This window comes from Populus euphratica, unplaced genomic scaffold (genome assembly GCF_000495115.2).
Source record: "Populus euphratica unplaced genomic scaffold, PopEup_1.0 scaffold19.1, whole genome shotgun sequence".
Classification (NCBI taxonomy): Eukaryota; Viridiplantae; Streptophyta; class Magnoliopsida; order Malpighiales; family Salicaceae; genus Populus; species Populus euphratica.
In genome coordinates, this window is record NW_011499853.1 from 238,250 (window position 1) to 251,243 (window position 12,994).

Below are 12,994 nucleotides of genomic sequence, written 5' to 3' on the forward strand. Positions count from 1 at the left end.
CAATTTAATATGAAATGGTTAAATTAAAATTAACAGATTTCAGGTGACTAGAAAAAAAATAGTAAACACCTTGGGTAACAATGTCACCCGCAATGCATTTTTATTAATTTTTTAATATTTATTTCATAGTATTGCTTTTCATATTTATAATTCTAAATATTATTTCATAATTTAAAGAGTTTTAAATTTATAAAACCAAATTTTAATTGTTAAATGAAAAGTAGAATGACTTGATAAAAAAATATAAATAAAAAAATGATCCAATAAAAAAGGAAGTGAATGAAAAAAAATAAAGGTGGTTCTTTGTTTTTAATCTAAATATAATCTTATAGTTTAATGATATTTAATTTTATCAAATTGAATTACAATTTTTAAACAGAAAATAAAATAACTCAATAATATATATATATATATATAAATCAAATAAAAAGAAATGTGAACGAAAACAAAAAACCTAAGGTGATTAAATATTCTTATAAAAAGTGTTTCCACCCTCAAATCTTAACGTGTTTATAATACTTTTTCTAACCTGACCATTAGTTTTTTTCAAAGTAATTTAAGAGAGAAGCATTACTTGATATTGAATTCCTCTTATTCTATACTTTTATGAATTGCACTTTACTTTCTAGATCAAACAAAAAATAAAAATAAAATAAATTTTTAATGATGTAGATTTTTATTAAATATATAAATTATAAGATGAAAAATAAAATTTATAAAAATATAGAGAAAAATAAAATTTAGATCAAACTATATAATGATTTTTGTAACTATCTCTTTTAATAACCATAAGATTATGGTAGAGCTTTTATAATCTACCAAATATTAAAACTTAAAAGGCAAGGACTGGATATTATTTATGGCTATTTTATCTTAATTCAATATTGGTCTCGCCTTTTCATATAAAAATAAAACTAAACAAGTAATTTTATTTAGTCCACTGCACTCCACGATGCTCATGATCCAGGAGCTACAACTCTTATTTCAGCCCGTTTTGTACAATTTTGGCCCATTTTAGCTTCTATTTTCTGCTAGATTAATTTTATTAATACTTTTATAATTTTAATATGTTAATTTTAAAAAAAAAAAAAAATCTTAAAATGAATAATTTAATATATTTTTAAATAAAAAATACAGTAGAAACCCACGGAATAGTCTCATAATCAAAACTTAAGTTACTTGGTTAAATCTGGTCTCGGGTCAACTATCTAGTTTCGGGCCGGGTCGGTCTTATAACTGTTGGTCCCAATTCCAATTTGGTGCTTGCTCCATCGCGCATTCCATCCATCGCAGAAACAAATTCCGTCATGGCTCCCAAAGTGAAAGGCAAAGCGACGGCATCGCAGCAGCCTCCCCCTCCAATTGAAGATCTATTCACTAATCTCAATCGACACATCGAGCGATCTGAGTTCGAGCAAGCCGTCAAAGTCGCCGATCAAGGTATTTATTCTCCTTAATTTTATTTATTTATGTATATACTTATTTTGATCTTAATTTGTGTTAATTTTATCGCAGTTCTGTCAGTAGCTCCAAACGATGAAGACGCAATTCGATGCAAAGTAGTGGCTTTGATAAAGTGTGATAGCATTGACAAAGCTCTTTCGACTATCCACCCTGCTCAAAGGCAAAACCTTCCTTTTGATTTCTCTTACTTCAAGGTAAATCCGCTGATTATTGATAAATTATGAACAAAATAAAAATGTAAATTTTGCTAGGAATATTTAATTTTGCTAGGAATATTTACTTTCTGTTTGCTCTTTTTAATGCATCTTGAATTTGCTCTGATATTTTAATCAGTAATTTTGGTGGTCTGGATATTCTTTTTTTCGTACCTTTCCCTAAAGCAATTTAGGGTTTTTGAGGTTCGTTGCTAAAAACACGCACATAAATCTATAGAATTGACTCTCTTCTTGCTGGTGTGTTAATAGGCATACTGCTTATACCGACAAAACAAGTTGGATGAAGCATTGGAGTCGTTGAAAGGTCTTGGGAGAACTTCGGAAACAATGTTGCTAGAATCTCAGATTCTGTTTCGTCTAGGAAAAATGGATGCTTGTGTTGATGTCTATCAGAAGCTTCAAAAATCGAAGATTGATACTTTAGAAATAAATCTTGTTGCTGGGTTGATTTTGGCTGGGAAGTCTTCTCAAGTTCAGGGAATGATGGAGGCAAATCGGATTAAAGCTTCTAGCAGTTTTGAGTTGGCATACAACACTGCTTGTTCTTTGATTGAGAGGAATAAATACACTGATGCAGAACAGCTTTTGCTGACAGCCCGAAGGTGATACACACTTCTTTGCTCTTTCTAGATATTGATTTTATGGAAATATTCAATGGCACTACAATTTCACTATTGTGGCTTGCATTGGTATCTATATACTTTTTCTAAATCTCACCAAAGTGGTGGATTAATTGTTGTGTGCTGAATACTGGATGAAATCCATAAGCTTGTCGAAGTTTTATAGTCCTTCATGCTTGTGTTTTTTTGTCAGATATAAAACTTTTGTTTGTTCATGGCAAGGCACATGTTGAGGATGGATTTGTCTCCATTTTCTATTATTGAAATTTTCTATGCTGAAGTGGTCTCTTTTTGAAGCATGAATAATAAATGTCTCCATGGAATTGATGTTATGGTCTCATTGACATACACCTTTTGATATTTTGGGCAGAGTTGGTCAAGAAGCACTGATGGATGACAATTTGGCTGAGGATGATATAGAGATTGAATTGGCTCCTATAGCTGTGCAGTTGGCATATGTTCAACAAGTAAGATAATGACATCATGTTAATAGTTTGCCATTAACTATTTTTGTAGCAAGGCAGTTTCTTTCTTTGTTTTGCTCCCTGAATAGTAAATAATTAAGAAAGCTTGTTTGATCAGCTCTTAGGACGTTCACCAGAGGCCATGGAAGCTTACACAGAAATCATTAATCGAAATTTGGCAGATGAATCATCCTTTGCAGTTGCTGTGAACAATCTTATTGCTTTGAAAGGTTCAAAAGATGTTTCTGATAACCTGAGAAAACTCGATCGGCTAAAAGAACAAGATGCACAGGCTTTTCAGCTTGCTCGTGGACTTGACAAACTTTCTCCAAAACAAAAGGAAGCAATATATGCAAACCGAGTGCTTTTGCTTCTCCACACGAATAAAATGGATCAGGTGCTTTGTTTGGCTTTTTGCATCCCTTTTTTTTATTTATACTGCTTTCTAGTATTATACAAGCAATGGGATCCTCTGCATGCCTAGATAATGCCTGTTTATTTCCAATATTTAACAGGCACGGGAACTTGTCGCTGCTCTGCCAGACATGTTTGCTGACAGTGTACTGCCAGTGTTGCTTCAAGCTGCAGTCTTTGTCAGAGAGAACAAGGCTGCTAAAGCTGAAGAAATACTTGGTCAGTTTGCTGAGAAGTTCCCTGACAAGTCTAGGGTCGTTCTTCTTGCAAGGGCGCAAGTTGCTGCTGCTGCTGGCCATCCCCAAATTGCAGCCGACTCCCTGTCTAAGATACATGATATTCAGCACATGCCTGCTACTGTTGCTACTCTAGTTGCTCTTAAAGAGCGTGCTGGAGATGTTGATGGTGCATCCACTGTGCTTGACTCTGCAATCAAATGGTGGTCAAATGCCATGAATGAGGACGACAAGCTGAATGTTATAATGCAAGAGGCTGCTTCATTCAAGGTCAGGCATGGCAAGGAGGAAGATGCTGCCCACCTATATGAGGAGCTTGTCAGAAGCCGGGGGAGCATAGAGGCTTTGGTTGGGCTGGTGAATACAGTTGCCCGGGTGGATGTTGACAAGGCAGAAGCCTATGAGAAGAAGCTGAAACCATTGCCAGGTCTGAAGGGGATTGATGTGGATAGTTTGGAGAAGACTTCTGGAGCTAAGCACGTTGAAGGTGTATCTGTTGTTGTTACTGGAGCACATGAGGAGGGTAAGAAGGAGAAGCCAAAGAAAAAGAGAAAGAGAAAGCCAAGGTATCCGAAAGGGTTTGATCCTGCTAATCCAGGCCCTCCTCCAGATCCAGAAAGGTGGCTCCCCAAGAGAGAGAGATCGAGTTACAGGCCCAAGAGAAAGGATAAGAGGGCAGCTCAGGTAAGAGGTTCTCAGGGAGCTGTAGTGAGAGAAAAACATGAAGCTGGTGCTACCTCTACTAGCTCCAACACATCAAATTCAAAATCAGGCCAAGCTACCACTTCCAAAGTACCTGCAGAACACTCCAAGCCATCATCAAAGTCATCAAGAAAGAAGTCAAGGAATTAACTGGGAAAGAACCACTTGATCCTCCTCCCATAGCCCACCAGGGTGGCCAGAGAAAGCAGGAAGGAACTGCAGCATTTTGGTTAGGAGAGTTTTGGATCGTTTCTCATCATTGTTTTAGCCATCTTCACTTGAATTAAGATTTTGGTTATTTATATCTGGCCTTTGTTCTTTTCCGGATTCAATATGAAGCAGTTGAAACGTTGAGGAATTTTGTTATACTCTGGATTCCATCTGAAATTTAGAAAGTTGAGAAATTTTGTGCCTTTTCTTTTTGTTTTTTTTTTTTTTTTCCTAACACCTTTTTTGGTGAAATGGTATGGTTGCATTGATTCTTGTTTCTGCTGCTGTTATTTTGTAATGAGGGGACTTTTATTTGATCAATTTCTAATGGGAAGAGGGTTCAACATGGACCTTGGCTCCTAGTTCACCTGGAATTCAATATATCCGCAAAAAAAAAAAAAATGAAAGTTCTATGGTTTTAGAACTTATTCCCTGATTATTGGGGTAGCTTTTGGTAAATAATGGGGGCATTTACAAGAGTTGGTGTACTTAGTACTCAATCTGAGCCAGTCCAAGAGCCCCTCATTCTAAACATTGCGAAGCAACCGCCCAACAATAGCGATAACTTTCACAATCTGCTGAAGAAATATAAAAACCCATTTACAAATCAAACAATTTGTATTATTCTCAACTGTTTGTGACATACTGATGGAGCAAACAGAAACTCCTGTCTCCTTCCAAAATGCATTTGATGTTCCTACACGGTGCATATTCCAGCCCGGAACAGGTAGGATGCTCACGGTGGATAATACGCTCAGATTCGATTAACAGTTGTTTAGTCTCTACTCTAGCCAAAGTTCGGACTGACAGTTGCATGCAAGAGCTCTTGCCTTGCCCGAGAACAAGATCAAGATAAGAGACGCTCAATTTAAGGCCGATTGCTCCGGGAGAATATATGCATGCACCAGGCAAATGAGAGTTCACTATTCTGTTAATCAAATGGAGAGATTACCAATCACTTTAAAACATCTTATGAAAGAAAAACTATCTTCTGGGGCTATTAAGAGTGATTACATGCTCTAACAAATGATAATAGATGAGGTTGAGGGGTAGAATTGTAGAGACGTTGGAAAATCTGAAGGCAAATTCGTGGACTAGTTCCAAATGCCTTCTGTAGCCTGGACCTCCTAACCAACTCCAGCTGAGGTTTTCAAATCAGAAAATAATAAAATTAGAGTATTTGCTCTATCGACCATAAGGCCGGACTGGGGGGAACTCATGCTCTAAAGTTTGGCCAAGGTGACCGCTTTTGGGAGTCCATTATGCCTATCTTTACACGATCGAAACTAAAAAGCAGGGTCATTTTGCGCTTGGGCTACAACTGAACTAAAAGGATCGGGACTGTTCACCTGCCCTGGATTCGCAGCTCTATATCACATAGATTCGCCCGAATTATTGCGTAAGGCATGACACCAGGTAATTACAGTACAGAATATAAGATTTGCTTATGAAAAGCCGGCATAACTGGCCATATTAGACCAATTTGACAGCATTAAGTTTTTCCCATCTCAAGGATTGTTTAACAGGTTCCATGCATTTCACATGTGCATTTTGTAGGTACTTTTTTTTTCCCCCTAGATCAAGCATCACGTTATAAAAAATCAAGCCTGGTTTGCCTGTAATGTATTCGAGCACTATTACTAACAATAAATGTGAGTGGAAACAAGAAACTGTAGGCATATAATGACATTCCGAAGAAGAGGAGGATTTAATAGCAGCACGAGTGTTCAACAATCTTGGCAATTTACCATTCTAATCTACGTGCCTCCGAAGAGGGAAAATATACAAGCTTCAATAATTCTACTTCTGTTCATACAACCAGAGCGCTATTTGGACGGTCTCCTTACAGCCAGCTTGCCAAAAGTCAATGCTAAAATTTTTTTCGGCACTCTTAAAGAACCAGACATTAGAATCAATGATTATATTGTGATGAAGAGGTGACATCTTGTGAATCCTTGTCACAAAATCATTGAGAACTAAGACCCTATCCATGAAACCAATTGTTGCTCTACTTGATCCCAGTCATGAACTTTTGTGACCAGGGGGTTCTGATTAACCGAATCTGTCTTGCACCATGGATAAGAGTTCTCATAGTCAAAAAGTAGAACCCTGATTCCAACTTCAGCACACTCAATGGCATATCTTGGGTTATCATCAATCAGAACCTTTGCACCTAAGGACCTGCCAGATAAAATTAAGATCAGGAGCCAGACACTTTAACTCTATCCATAGGACTTTGCATACAAGGTCACTAAATCAATGGTGCTGGCAAAGCCAAGCTCAGAATACTTGTACTTCCAAGTTTTAACAATGTTACACGGTGCACTTCCCTATTCAATTCCAATCACTAGGATTTTAAGAGACAAGTTCAAAAGTTAGAAGATTAGCACAGTTAAGGGGCCCGAGAGCATTCAACATACTGCAAAGTGGTTAAATGAACATACCTGCATATTTCTGACTTTGATTTAGACTCTCCATCAAGAGCAAAGTGGTTTCCAAAGTGAATCTCGTGAAAGACTCCTGGATAGTGCTTCTCTAGCCACTTGACTGTGTGATCCTTGATGACATTCTGCCGAGACCTATTTGTACATTCAATTAATCGAGCCCAGTTATTTCCAATGTTTGTCTCTCTATACATGATAACATGAAATGCCAAGAACACATACGTCACAACTGATAGTTTACAAAGTCTTGACAACTTATGAAGCGCCTTCTGAGCACCTGGGATTGGGTAGATACCAGTCTTGAAATATGGTGTCTTGAAGAATTCATGGACACGAAAATCAGCTGCAACAATAAGGAAGCTATTCTAATTATAAAACAATTAAAGAATAATTATTGCAGGATAAATAATATATAACTAAACAAAAATCAGAGGGCAATATATCCTCTCTTCAATTAGATAATTGATCAAAATACAAACAAGGACATTCAAAAGTAGCAAGCAGTCTCCTGCATTTATAATTCACAATTATGAAAGATTCAAACTGGATACACACAATGATAGTTATAGACATCAGCAAACTAGAAACAGCACCTCATTTAACTTCTCTAAACTGAATTTGGAAACGTTAACAGGAGTTCTAGTCTACTATACAGGAACGTAAACAGGATTCTCATATTTCTTTCAGATAACAGCTAGTTAGAGATCCCTGCATATCAAATGCAAATCCAAAAAGACCCCTGCAATTCTTTTATGAAATTTTACTTGGTTTTAAAAATGAGCTGCCAACTTCTATCATCTGGTATGGAGCATAACACTCAAAAGACCTATAATGAACAAATTTAACAGGTCACAATTGCAAGACTACAGTGCACCATGAATTTTATTTAAAATTTTTCTCAAATACTGTTGAGAATTGAACACTTTTAACAGGCCACATCCTCAATACATAAAAATAACCTGCCTTATGAAACAAGGAATACAATAGCAATACCTTCATCACGAGAGCAGTTCCATATCTATTAACAGATAAGAAAAAAAAAGGGGGGGCATCAGAATACATGTTGAAGTAAATCATTTATTTTCTTAGAAGCAGAAACCATAATTTAAGGAACAAGAAAGTGAAAGTCATTTGTTAACAAGGGTATAAGAACACTATAAACTGTATAGACTTCAATGTAAGAGATAGCAGTTGGAATACCTTAACATGAACCCCGATATTCAACATGGTGAATGAGGGTATCTTAACGTGAGTAAATTCAAGTTCTCAGGTGCCACGGCCCACAAGAAGAATTGACCATGAAAATATCCAACTTAATAATTAAATTATTTTGTAACAATAACTAAATTGAACTCTGTATTTATTTTTTCATTCATTAGCACTAAAGAAATGGAAAAAAAAAATATCACATTACTGATTTACTTGATGCACCAATCCATAACTTGCACAATATCTGTGATAATCTAACCTAACAGCTGTAACAATATGCTACAGTCAATTAGGCATGCTTCAGGTCAGCTACATGCATGCCCAAAGTCTCACGATGCAGGTGTTACAGAGATCTAAGTCCGACCATGAGATTCACAAAGCTACATTCTTGTTATTCCAGACAAAGCCCTCTCTGGTTTTTACTACTCCTGAATTTCAAGCTTAGTTCTAATTGTCTTCCTCCACGAGAAAATATGGTTCCCAAACGCCACTCAGTAATAAAATTGTAAACAGAAAAAGTTTGCAGCCTCTATTCTCTAGCACAGCTAGCTCATCCATTCTAACCTCAGAAACCACAGAACATAATATGCCAGTACTAAATGTGAAAGTAAAAAAGTGATAGTGAATGGAGTACCCTGAAGAACTCATAGACATGATACTCTGATACTGAGTGATTCAAAGAGTAGCGATCAGCAATAAATCTGTTCAAAGCTGACACAAAGTTCCCCAGAACTGTTCAACACAAAGAAGGAAAAAAAGATACATCAGAAAGAAAGCAAGTAAACAAGCGCCGAAGCAAGCATAGAACCTGTAGCTGAATGGTTGCAAATAAAAAACTTCTGGAAGTCAGCAACATAACCAGGAAAAAGGCATCATAACCACATCATCATCCAATATCAACCCATTAACATCATATAATATATATTTGCCCAGTCAAATATTGCATTAGCAATATATTACGAGTCGTCAAGTACCCATATTGCGGCAGGCTTAAAGTTCTGACTTTGCACCTTCATTAGGTAGCATTTTGCAGTTCAATAAAACAAATATTCAAACAACCGTTAATAAATCAAACAAAAGACCAAGAATTTAACACACCCATATAAAAGAGCAAAAACAATGAAAGCATAACAAAGGGAATAGACCAATACCCTCATCAACATCGACGGCAACAACAATTTTTTCAGTTAGAGGAAAGTCAGGGAATCTGGGAAGCTTCCCGCATAAGCCATGATCGTTAACAAATCTACCATTAATACTAGTACTCCTATCTTCCAATCTAGCCTCAAAATCGCGCACCAACTGATTGTTTGGTGCAAATGCGCGTGCTTTCTGATCACGCGAAGAGTCAGAGCAACACCCCTTTAACATCAAAGCGCCACCACCTCTATGGATCCTAAAACCAGGGCTACCGGAATTATCAAACGAAACATTAACATTCCTAAAAAGCAATGAATATTGAGGCCTTGTTGGTGATTGAGGAGGTAAACTATGAAACCCTTTAAGAAATGGATCATTACGGGCTAAAGAAGCCATGATTAGAGCTCTTCTATTGGTGGTGAAAAAACGCAAAGTTGCTTGCTTTTTTAACATAACGATTGCTTCTCAAATATCACCATTAACCCACATAAACAAAATGCTCAAAGCTGGTATCTATCCAATTAAATCAACAAATACTAATTGCTTTCAAAACCCAATTGACGTATATTAAAGAAACAAAGATTGGATAATGAAAAGATCAGAAAGAGTAGAAGTTGAAGAGAATATCCTCTAGGATAACAATTTCTCAACAAAAAGAAACCCCAATACGATTTTTTGACGGTAAGTTCTTTGGATTCGAGAAAATTCGGGAGTCTTGGATAACTTAAAAAACTGGATCAAGAAAGAATTTTTCTCAGAAAAAATATAGCTGTGAATCTTGCAGTATTTTTTTTTCTCTCTTTTTAAAACAAAAATATGAAAAAAGAATGACGAGAGATCAATGCAAAACGCAGAAAGGTCGGTGGACTGTTGTGGTCGCCGCTGAGTGACCCTTTTTGCTATTTTCTTTCCGTATGCCGCTCTGTTGCTTTCATTTATATACGGAGGAAAACGCTAGTCTATTTTTGTTGCAGTTAATTATAAGTTAAAGAGAATTTTATGCCTTAACTTCGTTTTTATCTGTTCTTCAGCGTTATTAACTTGCAAAATCTCTGTCCCCCGATTTCCCTTTTCTTTGTTTTCATTTATCCATCAAACGTTACTTTTCATCTGCCATTCTGATTTGCATATGACAAATGTTTTTTAAAACTAAGTGATGGATGGAAATGATTGTAATGATTACACAATGTTTTTGAGAGTTGAGACTCCCACTCACTTTTGCTTTCTCGCAACAACTTGCGGATTGTTTTTAGTAAATTAGAGTTTCTTTTTCAATCGGTGATAAATCTGTTGGGAAAATGATTATTAACATAGGTAATGAATATATTATTTTATGCAAAACACTTAGTCATGTGGTAGTTTTATTTTACTTTTTATTCTCTACCAAATCAGAATAATTAATTTTTAAAAAAGATTTCAATTTGATCTTTGAAAGTTTTTTTTATAATTGAGTTTTTTTAACCTAAATTAGTATTCAATTATATTTGTTTTGGGTAGAAAGAGTTGAATTAAAAAATAAATAACTAAAATGCAAAAAAAAATATAGAATAGATGGTGTTTTAGAATTTTGTTTAAAAAGCTCATTTTAATCACTTATCTTTTCTAATTATTAGATAACTAAATTTTTTAGTTTTTCAGAATTCAATTTTAGTACTAAATTTTATATTTTATATTTTTTAGATTTTTTCCATAAAAAAAAAAGAGATAGAGAAAAAATTCATCATTATTTATGATTTATAGTGCAAAAGGTAGTTGATTTTTGTGTTTATAAATTTTATTTCACGAGGATAGTTTAGCTTATATGTTTTTTCTTTATATTTATTAAAGGAGGTAGATATAACAGAAAAAGTAATTTTAATTAGGGATTGCTTTTAGTTTTTGAAATAGCTCTTTGAATTTTTTTGTGGCCATTGATAGGTTTATAAATGTGTTTATAGTGTTTTGTATCAGAGATAAGTTGAAAATGAATTTTAATTAAAAAAAACTAAACCTCTAATTTTTCCCGCATTTCTTAGTCATCAAAATATATAGAAAACATACAACACTTTATCTACCATTTAAAAAAAAAAAGGTCATGTACCTATTTTCTTTTTAAAAAAAAGCAAGCCCATGCACATACCATGCAGATGTTTTATTTTGTTTTTTTATTATTATTTTACTATTTTTATTTGATTTTAAAAAAAAATTATCCTTTAATTTTAAAAGAAAAATATAATCTTACCATTTATTAACAATAATATTCTTTTTATTTAACTCAAACATGACTCTCCTTTGTCATGTCATCACAACATGCCTATCATAGTTTTTTACTTCTAAAAATATAGTGTTTAATTCAAAAAAAAAAAAATTCATGTGATTCATGTTCATACAATCAAATTAAGAATAATCTTTGGGATAAAAATTTATTGAATTGATGATATATATAACTTTCATCATAAGTTTGCTTTATTGACTTGAGTTTATTTTATTTTTTTATTATTTTTTATCAATTTTATTTTTTAATATCAAGTTAATTAGAAATTAAGCTTTTAAATTATTTTTTTCAAGACTATCCTCGTGATTTTCATATATTAGCCCAAGTTAACTAAAATGAATAAAATATTTTTTTATTTCAATATTTGATCAAAATATTCTTAAATTCATGGTTGAAATTTTTTTTTAGAAAATATTTTACCATTACTTGAATATTTTTTTGTGCTCAATTTTTTTTTTAATTATGGTCTATAATATATCGCAAACCAATAGAATAGTCTAGTGCTAGATTATAATGTTCTTCGTCTCTGTTTGTTGTATTTTTCAATATTTTTAGGTTCTAATGCCGTAAAGAGAGTATGGTTTGTTTTCTAAGTTCGTAGATCTTAATGGGTAATGTAATATTTTCGAGGTGATGTTTTTATTTTTTTTGTTAATAGTTTTGGTTTTTTTTAATAAAAAATATGGGGTTTTTAAAACTAAAAAACGTTTGGTATTTATTTGTAATAAAAGATGGGTAATTAAGGGTTAAAATAACATGAATTAATTCCGTTAATTAGCAAAATTAATTCCTACAACAGGTCCATTATAATATCAACAGGGATGAAGGGGCTGTTTAGCAGCACTGAAAAGTCAACAAGCCGCCTTCCATGAACTGTCCTCCGATCACTCCTTTGTTCATGCCTGTTGTCTTCTTTCATGAGTATTCATGTTCCTGTAATTCTGCAATTTTATTGATTGGCTTGAGTTTATATTCATCCTAAAAGTCTTGAACATGTTGAAAACTAGGTAATTGCATTGACTAAAATGTATACTGGCGAAAAAAACTCACGGGGTAACATGCTATACATGTCGATTTTTAACATTTGTAGACATACTATACAAATTGTTTAAAGATAATGAAAATATAATATACATGATTGGTATTAAAATAAAAACAAAAAAAAATACATTTTATATTTTAAATACAAAACAAAGAGTACGGAGATATAAATATATAAATGTATTAATCCTTGATATTTAATTTAAAACTAAATTTTTAATTCGCCCAGTCAAATCATTTGTTTCTAATCTTTAAAAAAAATATGACAACAAATAATTAAATAAATAATTATTGTCAATAATTCACTATAAAAATAAGCCATTAATATAATACATGAAAAAAATAAAAGAAAAACTCATCTAAAACTCATTGTCTCTTCATTATAAACACTATCTCACTATCAAAAAGGCTCACCAAGGATTCTAAAGCCACTAGGAAAGGTCGGATTATGACACTGAAAGAGAAAGTGCATGCATCAAGAGCAACGATCCAGAAAACAAACCAAATAAAATATTATGAAGTGAGCATCTTATGCTTATATTTAAGTAATTAATATAATTCATTAAAAAAACTAAATTTAA

At 33.7% G+C, this 12,994-nt stretch overlaps 2 protein-coding genes across 2 annotated transcripts; one reads left to right on the forward strand and one right to left on the reverse strand.

Annotated features, from left to right (window-relative positions):
• Positions 1-1,231: 1,231 nt before the first annotated feature.
• On the forward strand, positions 1,232-4,528 carry LOC105122072 (signal recognition particle subunit SRP72). Its single transcript, XM_011020979.1, has 6 exons — positions 1,232-1,440; positions 1,516-1,658; positions 1,929-2,281; positions 2,670-2,766; positions 2,882-3,160; positions 3,279-4,528. Exons 1-6 carry the CDS (start codon positions 1,308-1,310, stop codon positions 4,263-4,265), a joined length of 1,992 nt encoding a protein of 663 aa, XP_011019281.1. The 5' UTR covers positions 1,232-1,307; the 3' UTR covers positions 4,266-4,528.
• Positions 4,529-5,978: 1,450 nt separating this feature from the next.
• LOC105122073 (Haloacid dehalogenase-like hydrolase (HAD) superfamily protein) lies at positions 5,979-10,073 on the reverse strand. The gene is made up of 6 exons (XM_011020980.1): positions 9,130-10,073; positions 8,613-8,710; positions 7,763-7,787; positions 6,992-7,112; positions 6,770-6,904; positions 5,979-6,506 (listed from the first exon to the last, which is right to left on the reverse strand). Exons 1-6 carry the CDS (start codon positions 9,569-9,571, stop codon positions 6,302-6,304), a joined length of 1,026 nt encoding a protein of 341 aa, XP_011019282.1. The 5' UTR covers positions 9,572-10,073; the 3' UTR covers positions 5,979-6,301.
• Between the last annotated feature and the right edge of the window lie 2,921 nt (positions 10,074-12,994).